Source organism: Garra rufa, chromosome 13, assembly GCF_049309525.1.
Source record: "Garra rufa chromosome 13, GarRuf1.0, whole genome shotgun sequence".
Classification (NCBI taxonomy): Eukaryota; Metazoa; Chordata; class Actinopteri; order Cypriniformes; family Cyprinidae; genus Garra; species Garra rufa.
In genome coordinates this window covers 28,583,851-28,607,004 of record NC_133373.1, presented here as the reverse complement: position 1 = coordinate 28,607,004, position 23,154 = coordinate 28,583,851, and the positions used below count along the sequence as shown (strand labels likewise).

The window sequence follows — 23,154 nt, the reverse complement described above, 5'->3', positions numbered from 1 at the left end:
TGACAAACATGAGTGACAGGGAGAGTGGCCAAGAGAAAGTGAGAAAGAAAGAAGGAAAGAAAGATAGATGCAGCAGTATTGGAAAGGATGAAGGGAAAGTGTGAGAGGAAGGATAAAAGATGAAGCAGAATCGTACTGAGAAAGATAATGTATATTTCAGGAAGCAATATCATCCGGGAAGCTCAAAGAGTCAAAACACGCAAGCAGTCTCTAAAGATCCTAGTATTGCTCATCAAGCTCTATTTACCTCAAACAACTCATTTATTGTGTGAAAATTACAGTGTAGTTCCAGCAGTCACACACAGATGAACAGGACTCTATTCAGTAGACTCAAATCGTGATTTTCCACGGCCGTTTCCAATATTTTTTTATGAGGAAATGGGCTGATTCTGAATTAATTGCCTTTTTTATTGTTAAAGTAAGAGAGGAGAAGGAATAAAACAGTACAGAAACAAAATGTTTACTTGCTCTATTACGGACTGAACTGGCCTTTAATAAAAATATTAGTAGCCATTTGAAATTACAGACCACAAAGATGCTACATTCATATAGCACAATTTTTTTTTTATTAGATTGTGTAATTTCAAGATTTAAGGCCAAAACAGAATGCCTTGACTTTAGCCTTGTGAAATTATGCTACATAAAACATAACAGCACACAACAAAAATGATTACCTTCACAGAAACATTCATAGAAACCCCCACCTCTAATTTAATATTTAGAATTCTCGTCCAATATTTTGTGCTTGCTCTACCTGGGTGCAATGTTTTCTCTGCTGGTTTGTCTTTGCATCAGTCTTCAGTGTGTCTGACTCTGGAAACATCCTGTTTACAAACAAGATTTTTCCACACAAGTTATATTTTGGGAAATTATTAAAATGCAATTTATGTGCATATCCAGAACAGAGATTGGCTAAAATAAAACAAAAAAACCCGACTGGTTTCTGATCATGGGTTTGGAGCAAATAGTCAACCAGTGGGATTTAAAAGATTTGCCACTAAACTATTAATTTCTTCCATATTTTTAATATTATAACTGTTTTGTATTGTGTTTTTTCCCCCAAAGTACTCAAATTACTACAAATATATGAAATGCCAATATAAAAAACTAATAAAATTGACAAAAGCACATTAAATTAGTACAAAACTTATCTAATGTAAAATTAGATGAAAATGAAAAATAAAAATAAAAGTTAATTCAAAATATTAATAAATACTCTTATCAAATTTAAATAAAAATATAGCCGCAAGCAGTGATTATCGGGGTTCAAGCGTTTTAAGGCATTTAAGCACATATTAAAAAAGACATTATTTAGCAAGCCTGGAACCACCTAAATCAATGATTTAAAAAAGCACTTTTGGCAAATCCAGGTAATTTACCATAGAAATATTATGTTTTTTAATGTTTATGATTGTTATAGCACCAACTGTGGTCCGATCACCAGGTTTTGTGATGTTTTGAGTTTTCCTTTAGGCTTTATAGGATTTTGAGTAAATTCTGACAGGTCCCTTTTCTAAATGACCCAGTTATAGCTTCCCTAAGGGTAAGCTTTTTTTTTTTTTTTTGATAATTATTGACCTAGAGAATCCAGAGAATTGTACTGCAGTGTTTTTTTTTTTTTTTTTTTTTTTTTCAGATTGAGTGAAAAACCTATGACTAGTTCGCAAAAGTAGGTTTTTTACATCTTGTCAGTCATTTAACAAACGATTCAATTGACAGCAGTGGTTCTAGAGGCAAAGTTGTCCGGAATGAGGAGTTCTATCGTATGATATGAATATCAAAAAAATATGCGTTTATACCCTTGAAAAATGTGACATCACCCCCAGTTCACCCCAGCAGATTTCTTTCCAATTTCTCACAGACCTTTGCAGCCGTGAGTCAAACAGGTCCACCAAGTTTCATTCCGATCAGCCTCATCTAATAGGTGCTCAAACTTTATCGGCCAATGGCGGCCATGTTTTTTGATAATTATTGATACTCACTCTCCAGAGAATCTTTCTACATTGGTTTGGTTCTGATCGGTGAAAAAACCTAGGACTAGTTCGCAAAAGTAGGTTTTCAAAAAATACGAAATACTCGAGAATTTCCTGAAATTTCAGACAATTTTTTGAAAATTTGTGTTGAAGATACAACACAACCTCTCAGTTTAACTGTTACATTTAGTTCTTAAATGTAAAAGTGGATTGGTTCCACATGTTTTAGTTAATGGACTGGTTGTGGGGAAAGAATAAAAAGTAAAATAAAACTGTTACACCCAACCCCCCCCCCCCCCCCCCCCCAGCATCTTTATAGCACAGATACAAGGTGACACTATATCCTCTCCTTGGCTGATGTTATTCTCTATATTGTTCTGAAAGAGTTTTTGTCATTATGATTATGACTTTCATTCACAAATGAGCCTCAGAACGGTTTGTCTCCTGCCTGCCAGTATGAATTTAATTTCATTTTAGGGGTATTTTTCTTTCTAGCTCTCATTTGGCAGTAGATGGACAGATATAATACATATAATTTTATGCGAGAGGAGAGAAGAATATTTTAATGAACAAAGCTAAACCTGGCTGGTGAAATGATTGGCATTATAGAAGCAGAGGGATTGAGATTTGTTGAGTACATTTTTATCTGTCACAGAGGCTTTTCTGCACCATCTTTTAATTTAAAACTGGGCCAAATCTAACCACGTTACCCAATCCAGTTTCACAGCTCCAAGGTGAACATTGAGTGCTTATTACGGTGTGCTCATGTTTGTTTGTGTGTTCTTAGGCACCAAGGAAAATCTGAGCGTCGCTAAAACTCTGCAAGAGATGTGGGCTCCCGTGGAATCAGATCTAGAGAAACATGCTGTATCTTTACTGAGGTGAATTATTCATTTTGAAGAACCATTTCTCTCCTCCATTGTGTCTCTCGGTGGTACCATCTGCTGTTTACTGTCTGTGTGCCTGGCTGTAGATGCGGGGAGGGTCTGTAGAGAGTGACCTCTGGCCTGGGGGGTGAATGTGGCATGTGTCTGGGCTCAGTGGGTGGGTGGTATCTTCTCCCAGCGCTTGTAGCCTAACCTAGTCGACTCTGACAATCTGGGTGTCAAAGGTCGGTTTTTGTCTGCTTGAATCTTTATCCAGTACTAAGTGTGCATTTCTGGTAGACACATGGTTGCTAATGGTGAAGGAATAGCAGAGCTGTACCCCTGTGGAGAGGATGAGTGCAACAGAATAACATTCACCGACTACTCAGTGCCCGTACCAGAGGTAGCAAACTCCTGGATTCTGATATTCAGGTCAGGAAAACTCATTTTACATTTAACAATAGTTTACTAAAAACACTGTTTTTGGGTGAACTATCCCTTTAATAAAATACATGCACTCTATATGCACTCAATATTTGCTTATATACTTGTTTAAGAAATTTTTCGTCTATTCTCATTTTCAGGGAGGTGTTCCATGTTCCTAAGAACATGCTGCTTGTTCCTAAAATCTTCTCTCCTCTTCCTGCATGTATTGTGCATGTCATCAATAATGACACTTTAGCAGAGATACCTAAAGTCTTTAACAGGGTGGAGCCATACGTATACACTCCAAACCAGGTTTGTCTCCATGTTTTTATACGATTTTAAACGTGCGTTTAACTTGTATGTTCATTTTTATATTGTATGTCTTCTGTTTCACACTTCATAGGGTGGTTATACGTTTGTAGCTGAGGCACATACCGGAGACACAACTGTGATTGGAGGAAAATGGAGAATGCGTCTAATTGGCTGCCGAGAGCCCCTGCCACAGCTGGTTAGAGAAACACCAAGCAATAACTTTTCTGTAAATGAGTTGAAAGGTTACTTCATCCCCAATCAAAAGAACATCATCTGCAGGTTAGCACATGCATAAAGTGTATCAAGTAATAGCTTATATGTACATGTGACCCTGGACCGCAAACCCAGTCTTGAGTAGCACAGGTATATTTGTAGCAATAGCCAAAAATACATTGTATGGGTCAAAATTATTAATTTTACTTTTAGGCCAAAAATCATTAGGATATTAAAGGTCCCATATTGTCAAAATCGAAATTTCCTGGCTTTTTTCATGATAACTGAGATCTAGGGGTTATGTAACTACCATATAAGTTTCAAAACAGTCAATCCACAGTAAACTGCACACAGCCTGCTTAAAGTAGCTGTTCCTTTTCACGAGCCCCTGTAACTTCCGTAATAATATGACGTCCGATCTACTCAGTCACCGCCTTCAGTCACCACCCCAAGCACCAACCACCGTCCCACCCTCCTTTTGTCAAACCTCGACAACTTCGCGTCCATGCCATTGCTAAGCAACAACAACACGAAAACAAGTGGAGAAAACCCTGTTCAGTCGATAGATGTCAAAGCTACATCATTGCACAGGCTTCCGAACAATGTTAATATAAAAGACCAGTGGCAGTCAACTTAAGCCTCTTTCACAGCCATTCCGGAAAATACACGGATAATGTGTCCCACGATTTGTTCCAGAATTGCTTAATTAAGTTCATTCACAGTTGTTTTCCGGAATCTGTGCATGCTTTACACACAACCCGTAAATTCATGTGACATTTGGATGTGAGATGTAATGCGACGCGTACATTTCACTAAACTGAAACTAACCTGATGAACGATCTGTGCTTCAGTGCTGATAGTGAGGGGCTGCCTGATCGCTGCTTCATTCCACTTGTACGTTTTTTTTTAGTCGTGAAGAGTCGCAGGGTAACGTGCATCATCACTACAACACTGCCTTTATGGCATTTGGTTCCGGCTTTTGTTCACACAACGCTCGTTCCCGTAAATTTCCGGAATCAGTGCGCATTGTGAAAGGGGCTTTACTAAAGTAACAGTTACGTAACTTACTGCATTCAGTGTTTGAAAAAGAAAAAACATTAATGATTGTTCTGAAATATCCTGTTGAGTATCACCAAGCCACAGCAGGCTAGGTTCTGGGCTAGGCTACAGCATACTTGTGGTTGGCTTGGATGTGCGTCACTCAGAAAACAACAGGCCAATCAGAAGAGAGGCTCATGAATATTAATTAGATGGGCCAAAATCGACCTGTTCTTGACAGAGCTCCCCAAAAAAAAGGAGCTGTAAAAATATACTGAGACGGATTTTGGCACTTATACCGCAGATATATATTCTTAAGGACATCAACAACTAAAATAAACCTCCAGAAATGTGTACAATATGGGACCTTTAAGTAAAAATCATGTTCCATGAAGATATTTTGTACATTTCCTACTGTAAATATATAAAAAAATATTTTTGATTAGTAATATGTATTGCTAAGCACTTCATTTTGATCACTTTAAAGGCAATTTTCTCAATATTTAGATTTTTTTGCACCCTCAGATTCCAGATATTCAAATAGGTGCATCTCAACCAAATACTGTGCTATCCTAACAAACCATACATCAATGGAAAGCTTTTTTGTAAGCACTGCAGAGCTTACCATAAATTACCATTTAGGTTTTAGCTTTTAGCAAAAATAGGGATTTTTGTCAGCAGGGCCGGTGCTAGCCATTTGGGTGCTTGGTGGTGCCCCCCACCCCCCCTCCCAAACCAACCACCCACCCACCACCACCAAAGGAATAACAACCATTCAGAATTTCTTAGTTAGGTTCTTTTAGGTTACCCACGGATGACGTCACGGACACTACGTCCATATTTTTTACAGTCTATGACTTTAACGCACTAAAATAAAATGTGACCCTGGACCACAAAACCAGTCATAAGGTTAAATTTGACAAAACTGAGATTTATACATCATATAGCTCAATAAATAAGCTTTCTATTGATGTATGGTTTGTTAGGATAGGACAATATTTGGCTGAGATACATCTATTTGAAATCAGAAATCTGAGGATGCAAAAAAATCAAAAAGACTGAGAAAATCACCTTTAAAGTTGTCCAAATTAGGTTCTTAACAATGCATATTACAAATCAAAAATTACATTTTGATATATTTACAGTAGGAATTTTACAAAAAATCTTCATGGAACATGAACTTTACTTAATTTCTTAATGATTTTTGGCATAAAAGAAAAATCAATAATTTTGACCCATGCAATGTATTTTTGGCTATTGCTACAAATATACCCCAGCGACTTAAGACTGGTTTTGTGGTCCAGGGTCACAAATAATAATTGAAGAGCGCGGTTCAAACGGCTTTGCCTTATTTTTCAAAATATAAAATCGCCTGAATTTTGTAAAAAACGATAGAGTTTGGAGAGGAAAAGGTAAAAAGCAATACAAAACAAACAATTTACAGGTTGAAATAATATAAATGTGCAGTATTAGGCACAAATGCAATCGTTTGTACGGAGAGCCGCTTTGCAGGACATGGAGGCGCCAGCGCAATCACTTGCATTCTTGCAGTGGAAACAATTTAAAATATTCCGTCATTTTTGCTCATAAAGGTACGAGTAATACATTATTCAGAACTGTAAAGGGTCTACTTTTATTTGTGCGCACTCACAATATCAACAAAATGTTGCAAGCGGTGCTTGAAACGTTGAAAACAAACATGATTCCTTCATGTCATCTCAACAGGAGTTCTTCTCAGCAAAACTCAGCAAATACATAACTCACAGACAAGATACATGTATTTATAGAAAGCTTTAAATTATTACTTAACGAAATAGAACAAATCAAAAACAAAAACTATTTCATTATGTAGTCTGTAAAGAGGAAATGGCGATCGGGCAACTTCATCCTTGCTAGACACTGACTGAAAACACAAGCGTTTTAGCGTTTATTTTACAATAATTACCAATAGGATAAAACACAGGCGGTGAATATAAACACTTTTATATTAGTTTAATGTTGAAATTAACATTGTTTTATACCTGAACTTGCTTTTGTATATCAACATGCTTTAGACATATTTTATTTGTTATTTATACTAGTAGCCTGTTGTGATGATTTTTCACAACCCAGATTTGTGCCCCCCCAGGCACTTGGTGCCCTACGCGCAGTGCGTGGTGTGCGTGTGTGGAGCGCCGGCGCTGTTTGTCAGTCAGTAGTTGCTGATCTAAACTGTGTGTGTTTTTCCTGTCAGACACGTGGTAAACGTCTCCAGTGATCACAGTGCCACTGTGCAGTTTCAGACTTCAAAATCAGACGTCTACATTAAACTCAGTATCCTAGACCATGAGAAAGAGGTCGCCAGCAGTCAGGGCAAAGGGCATGTCATCATTCCAGTCTACTGCTTTGTAGGCAGCATTGGTTTGTACACACACACATTCATATACATTATGGAGTTTGGAAATTATAAAGAAAATGTAGTGTTAAATGATAAATTTTATTCCAGAATTAAAATTTCCTGATAATTTACTCTCCCCCATGTCATCCAAGATGTTTATGTCTTTTTTTTCTTCAGTCGAAAAGAAATTTCTTAATTGCAGACTCTAAATGATAAAGAAATAGATATAAGCAGTAATTAATTATAGATTATTTTAAACTTAAAATGAATTACAGTTGAGGTCAAAAGTTTAAATCCCCCTTTTAGAATCTGCAAAATGTTGATTATTTGACCAAAATAAGAGGGATCATACAAAATGCATGTTGTTGTTTATTTAGTACTAACCTGAATAAGATATTTCACATAAAAGATGTTTACATATAGTCCACAGGAGAAAATAATAGTTGAATTTATAAAAAAATGACCCCTTTCAAAAGTTTACATCCCCTTGATTCTTAATACTGTGTTGTTATCTGAATATGCACAGCTGTGTTTTTTTGTTTAGTTGTTTAGTTTTGTTGATAGTTGTTCATAAGTCCCTTGTTTGTCTTGAACAGTTAAACTGCCCGCTGGACTTCTATGCAACAATTACAGAAGGTTCAAATTCTCACTGATGCTCCAGAAGGAAAAACATACATTAAGAGCCAGGGGGTGAAAACTTCAAAAATATGATATTTAGGAAAAAAGAAAAATGCACACATCTCCATTCTTTTTAAAAGTTTTCACTCCCAGCTCTTAATGCAAAATTTTCCCTCTGGAGAATCAGTGAGAATTTGAACCTTCTGTAATAGTTGCATATGAGTCCCTCAGTTGTCCTTAGTGTGAAAACATGGATCTCAAAATCATACAGTTATTGTTAGAAAGGGTTCAAATACACAGCAATGCTGGAAAACCAAAGAATTTGTGGGACCTGAAGGATTTTCTGAAGAACAATGAACAACTATCACTAAAAACACAGCTGTGGTTCATTCAGGTAACAACTCAGTATTTAGAATCAAGGGGATGTAAACTTTTGAACAGGGTTATTTTTATAAATTCTCTTGTGTACTGTATGTAAACATCTTTTATGTGAAATGTCAGTGCTTAAAAAAAACAATAACATGCATTTTGTATGATCCCTCTTATTTTGTTAAAATAATTAACATTTTGCAGATTCTGAAAGGAGGATGTAAACTTTTGACCTCAACTGTATAATTCATAGAAAGAAAGGACCACTCTAGATATGCAGGGATTTTTAAACAGACACATTCGCGTATGCACGTATTTCGACACATGAACAAATCACAGATACAGTCTGTCACCCACAGACTGTAAACTGTGATGTTCCTGTAAACTCACAAAAACTAAGGTATAGTTTGCACTCCTTTCTTTTTCTTTAGTCCAAGTGTTCTTGTCCACCCACTCCACATTTTGTCTTAACACATATTCACTTTATAAAGTCACTATCTCAGTTACTTAGCTACAGCTTGACTCTGCCAGCTCTAGAGTGTATTTATAGGGTGTTCATTTGTGTCTCTGTTTGTATGTGTGTGTATTGGTTGCAGGCGGTTCTGTGGCCCAGGCGGGGGCGAGGCAGGATCAGGGCAGCCTTACAGCAGAAGGGAGAGTGACAGGAGGGGGCGGAGGAAAGGAAGGGAGTGACCAGCACCCTACAGACATACTGGTACCTGTCACCACAGACAGCTTTTGCTGTCACTTTAGTGTGTGTGTGTGTGTGTGTGTGTGTGGTGGCATCTGAACTTCTAGCTACAAAGTTCTAAGAAAAAGTATTTTTTTTAATTGTGTTTATATATTGTAATCATTCTGTTTGTATGCAGATTGCTGATCTCTTTGTATTTTAATTGTACTTTTGTTCATACACTGATGTTTCTTATGACTTTTTATGATTATGTGTGTCTGTGTGTGTCTTAGTTTCATAAGTATTATATACAGGCGGAGGTGTTGCAGGAGAGCTGGCCTTTAGATGAATCTCTCTCTTCCTTCATCCAGAAACTCAGAGACATAGAGCGCAATGAAATGAGAGGTACAGTCAATGATGCAGTGAATAAGTGAATAAGCAGTATATTGGACAGTATATATCCTTCATTGATGAAATAAAATAATAAGTTATAATTACAGTCAAACCAAAAATTATTCAGACACCAGATATAATTTTAGATTTTTTTTTACTAGTGGGTGCAGGACACTATAGTTCATTTATGTAAGTGACGATAGCAAAATAAAGTAAACTGTGACATATTATACCCAAAAATTTGGGACATGTTTTGTTATATACCTTTCTATCAGAGTTATCTGACATTATCAAGATGAATTTGTTCTGGCACAGTTTAACTCTTGAGTTCTTGCCATATTATATTACCATTTTCTGAACTACTGTATAGCGAATAAACTGATAACATGCGAAAGATTGACGGTGTCTGAATACATTTTGGTTTGACTGTGTGTTCTCTTTTTATATACAGTCGTGGCCAAAAGTTTTGAGAATGACACAAATATTAGTTTTCACAAAGTTTGCTGCTAAACTGCTTTTAGATCTTTGTTTCAGTTGTTTCTGTGATGTACTGAAATATAATTACAAGCACTTCATACGTTTCAAAGGCTTTTATCGACAATTACATCACATTTATGCAAAGAGTCAGTATTTGCAGTGTTGGCCCTTCTTTTTCAGGACCTCTGCAATTCGACTGGGCATGCTCTCAATCAACTTCTGGGCCAAATCCTGACTGATAGCTACCCATTCTTTCATAATCACTTCTTGGAGTTTGTCAGAATTAGTGGGGGATTGAGGATTGACCACAAGTTTTAAGATCTGGGGAGTTTCCAGGCCATGAACCAAAATATCAACGTTTTGGTCCACGAGCCACTTAGTCATCACTTTTGCCTTATGGCACGGTGCTCCATCGTGCTGGAAAATGCATTGTTCTTCACCAAACTGTTGTTGGATTGTTGGAAGAAATTGCTGTTGGAGGGTGTTTTGGTACCATTCTTTATTCATGGCTGTGTTTTTGGGCAAAGTTGTGAGTGAGCCCACTCCCTTGGATGAGAAGCAACCCCACACATGAATGGTCTCAGGATGCTTTACTGTTGGCATGACACAGGACTGATGGTAGCGCTCACCTTTTTTTTTCTCCGGACAAGCCTTTTTTCAGATGCCCCAAACAATCGGAAAGAGGCTTCATCGGAGAATATGACTTTGCCCCAGTCCTCAGCAGTCCATTTGCCATACTTTTTGCAGAAGATCAATCTGTCCCTGATGTTTTTTTTGGAGAGAAGTGGCTTCTTTGCTGCCCTTCTTGACACCAGGCCATCTTCCAAAAGTCTTGGCCTCACTGTGCGTGCAGATGCGCTCACACCTGCCTGCTGCCATTCCTGAGCAAGCTCTGCACTGGTGGCACTCCGATCCCGCAGCTGAATCCTCTTTAGGAGACGATCCTGGCGCTTGCTGGACTTTCTTGGACGCCCTGAAGCCTTCTTAACAATGCAGTGGAAAATTTTTTTCAGGATTAAGTTAATTTTCATGGCAAAGAAGGACTATGCAATTCATCTGATCACTCTTCATAACGTTCTGGAGTATATGCAAATTGCTATTATAAAAACTTAAGCAGCAACTTTTCCAATTTCCAATATTTATGTAATTCTCAAAACTTTTGGCCACGACTGTATATATTGGTGCGTTAGAAACATTGTTTCTATTTTAGTGACTGCTTTTCACATTTATATTTGGTTTCAATTGATTATAACAATGACAGACATGACGCTTTATAAGAATGCATCATGAAATAATACCGAAATACCATAAAAATTCAACTCAGTCTCTTTTTGCCAAAGCACATCAATACTGCATACTGCAGTACCTTTTGGCAGTGAAATGTGCTAAAAATGTGCCTTTGCTAGTTGATCCAGCCCTGATGATTCAGACTGGATCCACTCAGTTTGGCGAACAACTGCCTGCTAAGTTTGTGAGGTTCATGCCATCGAATCACATGTTTTTGAGGTTGTTTGTATCAGCTAAACAAAATTCTAAATTCTTGTTTTTTTTAGTAGTGGAAGCCAGGCTTGGAAAAAGTAATTAAATTAAAAAAAATAAGCCATGTCATTCTGTCATTAGCATTTAGAAATGAAAACTCTTGTTTTAATTTACGTATTTATTTTTTTAAAAAATTTTGTTATCTTTAATGAAAGCATTTTTGTCTTCATAATAGATTCGTAGTAACCTTGTCCTGGACTCATCTGGCTGTATATGATTTGAATCTCTGCTCATGTTTCCTCATTGAATCTGGAGCGTACTGAATAGGCTGACTCTCGTCCCACCTGTGCTCCTTTTGATTAGCCGAAAGCTGGCCGTCAAAAATATAATGGAAGCCTACTAAATTCATCTGCTTGTGGTAAATAGGGAAATGCGATTTGCTTTGCCCTTGGACGGATGACATAAGGTCATTTGCAGTGGGTCAGCTTAGTGAAATAGCTGAAAACAACCTTGATTTCACTGAGGAAAAATGAATAAGCAGGAAGCTCATAGAAATGGAAATGGGAAGGATTGAGATGGAGGGAGAGGAAAAGAGAGAGCTAGTCTATTGGATGTGTGTGTATTTTGAAGTGGTACTGGAGATGAACTAGTTTGCATGATGGCCTGGCTCCAGTAATAATATTAAGATTCTTTTGTCCTCCTGATCCCTTGATATTAAATGTATTCTTTGCTTTTTTCCTTTTTTTGTTTGATTGTGAATCCATAATTAAGAATCTATGTGGTTAAATGTCTCGGATTGGGCTTTTATCCCTGGTGTGAGTGTGTGTAGATCCACGTGTGCGCACTGTACTTTCGCAAGCGTGTGCGTCACAATCCACACGTGCCCTTCGTTTCATTTCCTGATAAGCTTGTGTAAATGGGTCAATGGGAAGTCAAATGAAGTTGGCTCTTGGCCTCTGGTGCCCTGGGAAGTATTTCTGGAGGAAAGAGAATTGAATTAACCCAGTTGAGTGGCTCTCAGTGGAGCAGGAGCCACCCTGAACAGTTACTACACACACCAATCAATAAAAGCACATGGGAACCAGGCCCAGTGCACTGAACTCTGCTGGATGTTCATCAGGCACATATGGAAGGCATACAGTATGGCGACCCTTTGGGCTCCTGACTGGAATGACCTCTATGCTTGATTTCTATATATGTATTCTTAATAAAATGGTTGAATGTTCATGTTTAAACACAAAATCTTAATTAAAGTACAAATCACATTCCTGCTGATGACTAAACTAAGCATAATTAGTAACAAGCAATAGAAAATCCACAGTCAGACACCCAAAATAGCTTTCCAATAGCCGGTCCAGTCTCGTATTCTCAGTGAGTTGGGGTATACATAGAGTGAGTTGAGAGTAAGTGACATGTTACTGTGCTGTGCTGTCAGACAGCATGGTATGACTTAACATTAAATCAGTGATCAGGGGTCTGTGATGGTGTCCTTATGGATACTGAGGATGCCCTAAGTAAACTGTCCAGTAGGATGTACCCTTACACATAGAATAAGGGAAGAAGGTGAAAGAGATTTAGCTCTGTTTTTTAAATAGAGCAACACTGCCATCTAGCAGGATTTACATCTGCGTTTACATTTATAAAAGCCAAGAGAAGCTGTATAAAACACTTTAAGGTTTGAAGTGTTATTTTTGTGTTACTAAGTATACTACAAACACATTTACATATGTATGTGCTTAATAAGAATACCCTGCAGGTGTACTTTTGGAATGTTAAACTGGCAAAGTCTGCTCAATTGGAATAACTGATTTTGTGCTTAATGCACTTCAAATGTGCGGAAGTGGTGCTGAGGTCCAACTAAAGATATACGTACAGTTGAGGTCAAAAGTTTACATACACCTTGCGGAATCTGCAAAATGTTAATTATTTTAGCAAAATAAGAGGGATCATACAAAATGCATGTTATTTTTTTTTTGTACTGACCTGAATAAGATACTTCACATACAAATAGTCAACAAGAGAAGGTCAGGTCCAGATCCAACAAGTTCTTTGTTTTTTCAGCATTTTTATGTATTTGAACCCTTTCCAACAAAGACTATAATTTAGAGATCCATATTTTTACAGTGAGGACAACTGAGGGACTCGTGCGACTATCACAGAAGGTTCAATCGCTCACTGACGCTTCAGAAGGAAAACCATGCATTAAGAGCCAGGGGTGTAAACTTTTGAATAAAAAAAAATTATTTTGCCTAAATTTCGTATTTATTTAGTATTGCCCCTCAGAAGTTACAGAAGATAAGTTTCCCAGAGGACAAAATAAGTTAAATTGACCCTGATTTACCTGAAATATCTTATTCAGGTCAGTACTAAATAAAAAATAACATGCATTTTGTATGATCCCTCTTATTTTGGTCTAATAAATAGCATTTTGCAGATTCTGCAAGGTGTATGTAAACTTTTGACCTCAACTGTAATGATGTAAGTATATTTGATTGTGCTAAAGTGGAACTATTACAAATATGCTTCAAGTGCACTTAAAATATTTTGCATTTAAAGACTGATATTATACAGAGAGCATACAATCCTTATAAATAGTGATACAAATTTTAGAGATAATATTAAGAAATGTGCATTGTGCAATAAAGAAATTCACCAAATAAATGTGGGTGCATTCTTAAAATGCATAAAGCTGGTTGAGCCAATACCAAGTGCAAAGTTTTTACCAAGCTAAAATGGCTTGCTAATTCAAATAAGTTTAAAATTTAAAATTACATGCCTTATATTTACAAAAATAAACCTTGTGTTTAAATAAATGTATTAATCATGTAATCAGAATGACAGTCATTTTATTATTATGTTGGCTTGGAGAGTCCAGACTTACATGGGCTGAGAAAAAATGCCCCCTCTAAAGAGGCAATTCCACTCCACTGAATGAAAAAATGTCCCATAGACTTGAATGGGCTGAGAAAAAATGCGCCTTCTAACGGAGTAATTCCACTCCATTCAAGAGGAGATCGGTGACCTACTTTCACTTTGAAATCGGTTTAAAATACAAATAAATACCGCCTTTAAAATTAAAATATTCCAGCGATTTAATTGTAAATACCCATTAGAACACATCAAGAGCTAAATTCAGCTGTTTGTGAGCTGTTTTATTCAAAACCGAAAGCTTTCCTTCAGCGCCTATACATACATTCAGCGCGTACTTTCTCTGTATATGTGGCCACAAAGGACATCATTTGCACGAATTTGCCCGCCTTTAAAATTAAAATATTACAGCGATTTAAAGGTCCACTGAAGTGCCTTGAAACACGCAAAGGGAATTAAAATGAAGTAACTACATAATTGTGTGGTGTAATATTAATTCATTGTCACTATTCAATAAATTTAGACAATTCATGTTATTTAACCCTCTGGGCCTCTTCGGTCAAAAAAATTTATGTTTTGAATTTTTAAAAATCGTAGCTTCATCAGAATGAGATGACACTTGGTGACTTTTGTTGCATTAGCTATGTGAGTACACAAAAAAAATCAGTGACATGATTCGGATATGTTAAAGGGTAAAAAAAAAAAAAAATAGTCACACTTGGCTCCTTCACGGTCAAAAATGACCGACATAGGAAATGAACGGGAAATACGAAAAAATGCGATAATTCAGAGAATCTTTTGGTAGTACAAGCTACAAATCAGCCACTGTGCTGAAAAGAAGTGTTCAGCAAGCAAGGACTGACACTCTAAAATAACAAAAGTACAGAACTGACACACACACACGCGCGCACACACACACGCGCGCGCACACACACACACACACACACACACACACACACACACACACACACACACACACACACACACACACACACACACACACGTTGGGTTTACATGTTTTATGGGGACATTCCATAGGCGTAATGGTTTTTATACTGTACAAACCATATTTTCTATCGCCCTACACCTACCCTACACCTAAACCTAGCCCTCACAGGAGATTGTGCACACTTTTACTTCATCAAAAAAACTCATTGTGCATGATTTATAAGCCTGTTTCCTCATGGGGACCTGAGAAATGTCCCTACAAGGTCAAAATCTACTGGTATTCCTATCCTTGTGGGGATATTTGGTCCCCACAACGTGATGAATACCAGGTACACACACACACACACACACACACACACACACACACAGAAATAAGCAGAAATATGCAAAACCTGATATTTATCCAATCAAAAAATATCTAAACCTTGCCAAAAGTAATCTTTTAGAATGTCTGAATATATTTCTAAATGCAAAGCCTATTAAAATGAAGAAACAGTAAAAAAAAAAAAAAAAAAAAAGGAATCCCAAAGCCCCTGTATATATGTATATAGGGAGATACAGGAGGTTACATGACATTACACAAGTTTTAATTTTTTATGCCACTAGATGGTGCAATTTTCACTTTAAAAAATGGATTTTAAATGCTTTTACTCTATTTTAATGTGAAATGTTGTATTTATTGAAAAATAATAAATACATAATTAAATTAAAAAATATAATATAAAATATAATTCTAGTGGGGAAAAATGTTCATTAAAACTGTATAAATATTGCATAGATTCATAAAAAATGCTCAAAATTCTAAATAATAATCACAAAATATTATTGAACAAAAATGTATTTAATTGATATTCCTGAAGAAAAAAAAAAGTTACTTTTTAAGGCTTCGGTCACTTTTGACCGCGAGGGAGCCAAGTGTGACCCCTAAATGAGGAGGCCCAGACGAAAATAGCCCATAGACAACAATGTGCAATAATAACTTGCACACACTGCATAGGATGATGTGATGTGAAATTCAAGTGCACAGCTTCACCTAATGAATGATTAATTTGTTTGCTTGTATCATTTATAATATGAATAAGAGAACAACACAAATAAACTTAATTAAAAAAAAAGTATTCATTACATAGATTGGATTTTTTAATTTAGATTTTTTTCAGGAAACGGTCAGACTAGAATAAATAGCAACACAGTAACGAATAATAAACAATAGAAATTGCAAAACAAAAATTAAAGAAATAATCCAAAGTTTTAACAATATGTGTAACGTCAAGCTAAAACATCTAAATATTAGACCACTTTCAGATGAGCCGTCAGATGCTGAGGCGGCAGGACGCATAACAAGACTCTCCAATAATCATGGTTTTTTTGGAGAGAAGTGGCTTCTTTGCTGCCCTTCTTGACACCAGGCCATCTTCCAAAAGTCTTGGCCTCACTGTGCGTGCAGATGCGCTCACACCTGCCTGCTGCCATTCCTGAGCAAGCTCTGCACTGGTGGCACTCCGATCCCGCAGCTGAATCCTCTTTAGGAGACCATCCTGGCGCTTGCTGGACTTTCTTTGACGCCTTGAAGCCTTCTTAACAATGCAGTGGGAAGTTTTTTTCGGGATTAAGTTAATTTTCATGGCAAAGAAGGACTATGCAATTCATCTGATCACTCTTCTTAACATTCTGGAGTATATGCAAATTGCTATTATAAAAACTTAAGCAGCAACTTTTCCAATTTCCAATATTTATGTAATTCTCAAAACTTTTGGCCACGACTGTATGTCTCAAGTGAACATGAACTGCAGAGAAATAAATCAGATGTGGGCAGCTCGAGAACGCCGGACACACAAGTGCTCTATGTTCTTTTGCCACAAGGCTGCCCGGGTTGGCTCTCCAAGCCAACATTTAAAGTTTGTAATCGAACTTTAGCTTCTAGTTAATTTTATTTCATATTTGGCTCACTTTTGAGTGAAGACCTCAATTTTTTTTTCTGTATTGTCTTGTCTGTTTGATCTCGGTTTTTGTCTTTGGCAGTGTTTGGGGATCTTTTGGATGGCACATCCACGCCTGTGGGTACAGACCAACCAAACAATGAGGGCCAGAAATCTGCTCCCAAACCAACCAGCAAGACTAAGGAACGAGAAAAGGACAAACTAACATCTAAGTCAAGCACCTTTATGGAACAAGTCAGTACAGTATATGTGTGTCTGTGTATAATGTTTTAATGTCAGCATCGAGTCCCACCGCATGTTTAAATCATTTACCTCCATATTCTCTTGCAGAAAGAACTTCTCTCATAAATATACAGAAGTGCAAATTTCTCTCCCATAAGTGTTTTTTAACCTCGGAATGGATCAAGATGTTTTAATTTATACATTTCAAGTCTCTCAGGTTAAGCTCTGATACCGTGTGTCATTGTCAGAAATGTAAGAAAGAGACTTCATGTTTGCAAATTTTATTAGGATGAGTTGTAAGCATAGCATACACTACTGTTCAGAAATTTGAGGTCAGTTTTTTTTTTTTGAGATTTTTTTTTTCTTCAGCAGAGTAAAAGTGACAGTAAAGTCAATTATATTGTTAAAAAAGATTTCTATTTTAAAAAATGCTGTTCTTTTGAACTTTATATTTATGAAAGAATCTTGAAAGAAATGTAGCATGATTTCCTCAAAAAAAAAATTAAACATCTTACAAACTTTTGAACGGTATAGTGTAAATGGTAGCTTGTTTGTTTGTGTGTGCAGAATCTAGATGTGAGTAAGCCACACTGGACCCTGCGTGTGGTGAGTGACCACAGTGAGGCAGGAAGTATAGAGGTGAGGAAAGACACTGAGAAACTAGAGGAGATCAGAGCCATGAAACTGGCCTGGGAAGCAGCTGAGCCCGGCAGAGCAGCAAAGGTACCACATAACTGTAAAGGTAGAAGTAAATCTACTCTGTGTGCTCAAACAATCCTGCATGTGTAACTGATTGGTTTGTTTTAAAGGCTCATCAGACCCGGCTGCGCTATCTTAAAGATCTACAAGAGCGTGCAGAGAGTAAAGAGCCTGTCACGGCTGAAACAGGTTACACACAAAGATACACACAACCAGATTGTTTAAAGAAGACCTATTATGCCAGTTTTTACAGGATGTAATATACGTCTCAGATGTCCCCAGAACGTGTCTGTGAATTTTCAGCTCAAAATACAACACAGATAATTTATTATATCACTTTGAAAAGGCCTATTTTAAGTGGAAGCAGAAACACACTGTTTTTGTGCATGTGCATATTTGTTTAAACTTCTGATATAGGGTTTTGTGAGCACACACATCCGAAGCACATGCATAGAACTGTCTTATTACGCTTAAACTGTCAAATACATTCAAGTTTATGTTAAAAACACACATGAGTTACAAAATATGTTGGCTACGTCTGTAAAGTTAAACAGCTGGGAAAGAACTTGCATGTTTATATTAGATCTGTGTGGCAGCAGTATAATATACAGTAAATAAATCAATAAATCCACTGCTCTCTTGTCTCCTCTGAGGCTGGGACTCTAAATAGTGTTCTGTGCTCATCTGTGGAGCCAGCAACAGAACAGTTAGCATGCTTTGCTTGAACTTGGTGATAGAACTGGTACACCATTGTCGCTTGTGGAAACAGAATAGTGGTGCAGTGGGTTAAAAGGTGCAGATTAAGGGGCGGTAATATATAATAAGATCCCCTCGTGTTTTCACATGCTTGCAGAGAAAGGCTTACCAAAAACAAAGTTACTGGGTTGTCCTTTTTTATGTATTCTGGGTTGGTAGATGCACCGGAAACCCATTTATAGCAGTTAAACAAAGTCAAATTTTCATGATATGTCCTCTTTTAATATAGTTTTATATGGGTATGTTTAGTACATGGCCTGACATTTTCAATGTTTGTATTTTGTAGACACTCAACCTCAACCCCAACAGAGTGGAGAGTTCATACAGAACACTGACAAAAATGATATTGATTATACACCATTTATCAGGTACAACACATACACACATGTAATAATTTCCTGTGATGGCACAGTTGTATTACTTCAGACATTACTCTAGTCTTAAATGTCACTAATCCTTCAGATATTATACTAATGCTGATTTTTGTTAAATTCATTTAAAGTAGTTCACTTCCAGAACAATAAGTTACAGATATTGTACTCACCCCATTGTCATCCAAGATGTTCATGCCTTTCTTTCTTCAGTCGTAAAGAAATTATGTTTTTGAGAAAAACCTTTCAGGATTTCTCTCCATATAGTGGACTTCTATGGTGCTTGCGAGTTTGAATGCCAAAAATGCTGTTTCAGTGCAGCTTCAAAGGGCTGTACATGATCCCAGTCAAGGAATAAGGGTCTTATCTAGCAAAACTATTGGTCATTTTCTAAAAAAAACCCACAAAAAATGTATATACTTTTTAACCTCAAATGCTCGTCTTGTCTAGCTTTGCCATGCGCATGCATACTCTGTATAATCTGGGTCAATGCAGTTAGGATTTCAAAAAACTCCCATCTCATTTTCTCCTCCAACTTCAAAATCAACATCACCGTTTTACCTTTTTTTTTTAGTAAAGGGCGTTTGACCTTCTTTGCATGTTCACTTCGTACACTGGGTTGGTACTTTTGCAGCGATGTAGGGCGATTTTAAAGTTGGAGGAGAAAATGAGATGGGAGTTTTTCGAAATACCCTAACTGTATTGACCCGGATTATACAGAGTACGCATACGCATTGCAGAGCTAGACAAGACAAGCATTTGAGGTTAAAAGTATATACTTTTTTTTTTTTTTTTTTTTTGGAAAATGACAAATTGTTTTGTTGATAGGACCCTTATTCCTCGGCTGGAATCATTTAGAGCCCTTTAAAGCTGCATTTAAACTGCATTTTGGATGTTCAAACTCACAAGCACCATTGAATTCCACAATATTGGAGATTATTCCTGAAATGTTTTCCTAAAAATCATAATTTCTTTACGACTGAAGAAAGAAAGGCATGAACATCTTGGATGACAATGGGGTGAGTACATTGTCTGTACATTTTTGTTCTGTAAGTGAACTACTCCTTTAATGTATCCTTTCTGAAAAAAAAAACTTTCAAAATTTTGAACAGTAGTGTATACGTTCTTCACTTTCTCTCATTGTTTCACTCTGTTTTTGTTTGAAGAAAGTCTTTACCACAGCCTCGTCTGAAGGATGAAACTATAGAGGAGGAGCAGAGGAGAGAACGCTCTGAGAAGTTCCAAAGTTTCCGCTTGATCTGGGACAATATTCTGGAACAGCGTAAACAGGAAAAAACTGCACGTAAGGAAATGATGAAACGACAGCTGGAGACATACATTGGCTTTCAGGTTTGTGATGTGTTGATACTATAATTTCAGATTTACCACACAAAATGTTGTTTTTATAGTTGGTATTTGTACCATAGTAGTGCAGTGTTTTATGGTGCTAAAAGAAAGAAAAAGAGTTTGATTTTCTGTTATAGGACACAATGGATGCATATCGGCAAAAGATGCTGCATGCTCGTGAGGCATTCTGTTCCCGCATCCCAAAGGAGCAACCACAAAAGAAAGTGGAAGAGCCACCAATGGAAACAGTCGAACAAGTTGAGCAAGAGAAAACCCCTACTGTGGTCCAGTCAAGTGGACGTAAGAGTGGGGGCAAAAGGAAGTGATCTGACTCACCAAAACTTCATAGCAATAAAATAGTCAGTCACTCAGTCTAATAATACTCTTCATTTTATTAGGAATAGTGCATTGCCTGGCATTTTTGAAACCTTATTAAGATGAGATTTACTTTGTAACAGTGAATTCAGTTTGCCAGATTAGCATGCAGAGTCACCTTTCACTGTCAGGTTATCTTCCTCTGAGATTCTTTATTTAAATGGTTACTGTCAGGATTGATTTGAGCAGCTCTGAAGGACGGGCTGTCTCATAGTGGCAGATATTGTTTCCCAGAAGACAAGGCAAGAGTAGTTCCGGAATGTTATTGTTCCTGTGTTTACGCTTATTACTAAATGCCAGTTTATTACATGCTTTACAAATAGAATGAAATTTATTTGAGTTTTTTCCTAGCTAAAAAGCTTATTTATATATTCTACTAAAAAAAAGCCGCCGTGAGATATCAGTCAATACCAAACTACCGTACTATGCTGAAGTTTCTTCCAGCACTCATTTTTTGTAGCATCAAAGACAATGACAATGTAATGTGATTTTAAAATAAATAAATAAATAAACACTTGATGAATCTCCCATGTAAATTAAATTACTTTTATATTATAGGAATGGATAACTATATTAAGCTGTGATAAATGATTTTTTTATTGCTATGTGATAAAACAGAAACATATAATCATTCCAACATGTTCAACATCCATCTTTGCAGCATCAATGCCATCTGTTGGTGATCAGGAGCTTTTAGGTCTGCAGAAGACATCCATTTTATATGTTTTACTATACTATGCAGAATCTCCAAAGTGTTAATTACTTTACCAAAATAAAAGGGATCATACAAAATGCATGTTTTTTTTATTTAGTACTAACCTGAATAAGATATTTAACTTAAAATGCGTTTACATATAGTCCACAAGAGAAAATAATAGTTGAATTTATAAAAATGACACTATTCGAAAGTTTGCATACACTTGATTATTAATACTGTGTTTTTTAACGAATGATCCACAGCTGTTTTTTTTTTTTTTTTTTTGTGATAGTTGTTTGTCCTGAACAGTTAAACTGCCTGATGTTCTTCAGAAAATTCAAATTTTTGAACCTTTTCCAACAATGACTGTATGATTTTGAGATCCATCTTTTCACACTGAGGACAACTGACGGACTCATACTCAACTATTACAAAAGGTTCAAATGCTCACTAATGCTCTAGAAGACATTGAACAGAATAAAGGTGTCTAATTTTTTCTAATTTTGCCTAAATGTCATATTTTTAAATTAAGTACTGCCCTTCTGAAGCTACAGAAGATGTTTCTTAGGCCATAGTTCAATTAGGACATTTAAGTCATTTTTATAAACATGCTTGGAAAAAAAACATTAAAGGTGTGCATCTTGAGACAAAACAAAGGCACTGATATATTTTAAGATCAATCAGTGCAATTTTGTTTCAGTTGAAACAGCTCAGGCTTACATTTTAGTCTAGGACTAGGCTTAAGCCTTGTCTGTGAAACCGGGGGAATAAGTCAAATTTACCCTGATCTTCAAATTCAAAAGTTTTCAACCCCTTAATGCATTGTGTTTCCTTCTGGAGCATCAGTGAGCGTTTGAACCTACTGCAATAATTGCATATGAGTTTCTCAGTTGTCCTCAGTGTGAAAAGATGGACCTCAAAATCATTCAGTCATTGTTGGGAAGGGTTTAAATACACAAAAAGGTTGAAAAACCAAAGAATTTGGGGCCTGAAGAATTTTTCTAAAGAACAGCAGGCAGTTTAACTGTTCAAACAAGGGACTCATGAACAACTATCACTAAATGAAAATAAAAAAAATACAGCTGTGGATCATTCAGGTAACAACACAGTATTAAGAATCAAGTGTATGTAAACTTTTGAACAGGGTCATTTTTATAAATTCAACTATTATTTTCTCTTGTGGACTATATGTAAACGTCTTTTATGTGAAATATCTTATTCAGGTCAGTACTAAATAAAAAACAACATGCATTTTCTATGATCCCTTTTATTTTGGTAATATAATTACCATTTTGCAGATTCTACAAACATATTTCTTTCTTTGACAACATATATTAATTGATGCCATTGATTTGTCAGTTTCCACTTCAAACTATTGTGTGAAGCCTCTGTATCTTTAAATGGAACACTGGATAGAATCAGAAAGTTTCCTGCCAGCTGCATGCAGCAAAGTGACCTCAGTTTCTTTAGGAATGCAGTCCTTTGTATTTTTGTTTTTCTAGGGGTTTTCGGAGGCCTGCTTTAGGAGATATTATTCCAATCCAGTGGACGCTTAGAACATTACTCACAGCCTCTCATAAGATGTCTCTGCTCATAAGGATAATTGAGGTTAAATCTCTCTCTATGTCCTTTTTCTCTCTTACTGTTCTGTTGTTTTCTCATCCTTAAAACAAACACAGACACTAACTTGAGTTGGGGTGTTTTTCTCTCTGTCTGTGAA

General features: G+C 36.6%; 1 protein-coding gene across 1 annotated transcript in view; it reads left to right on the top strand.

Moving 5' to 3' along the window:
• adgb (androglobin) overlaps positions 1–21,254 on the top strand; it is a 65,801-nt gene extending 44,547 nt beyond the window's left edge. The window contains exons 24-36 of the mRNA XM_073816464.1: positions 2,761–2,854; positions 3,140–3,271; positions 3,424–3,577; positions 3,669–3,856; positions 7,062–7,228; positions 8,789–8,907; positions 9,156–9,267; positions 17,050–17,201; positions 17,757–17,912; positions 17,999–18,077; positions 18,931–19,012; positions 20,182–20,365; positions 20,500–21,254. Of these exons, the coding sequence (XP_073672565.1) occupies positions 2,761–2,854; positions 3,140–3,271; positions 3,424–3,577; positions 3,669–3,856; positions 7,062–7,228; positions 8,789–8,907; positions 9,156–9,267; positions 17,050–17,201; positions 17,757–17,912; positions 17,999–18,077; positions 18,931–19,012; positions 20,182–20,365; positions 20,500–20,688 (1,808 nt within the window). The 3' untranslated portion in view covers positions 20,689–21,254. The remainder of the gene's footprint in view (positions 1–2,760; positions 2,855–3,139; positions 3,272–3,423; positions 3,578–3,668; positions 3,857–7,061; positions 7,229–8,788; positions 8,908–9,155; positions 9,268–17,049; positions 17,202–17,756; positions 17,913–17,998; positions 18,078–18,930; positions 19,013–20,181; positions 20,366–20,499) is intronic.
• Positions 21,255–23,154: the final 1,900 nt, after the last annotated feature.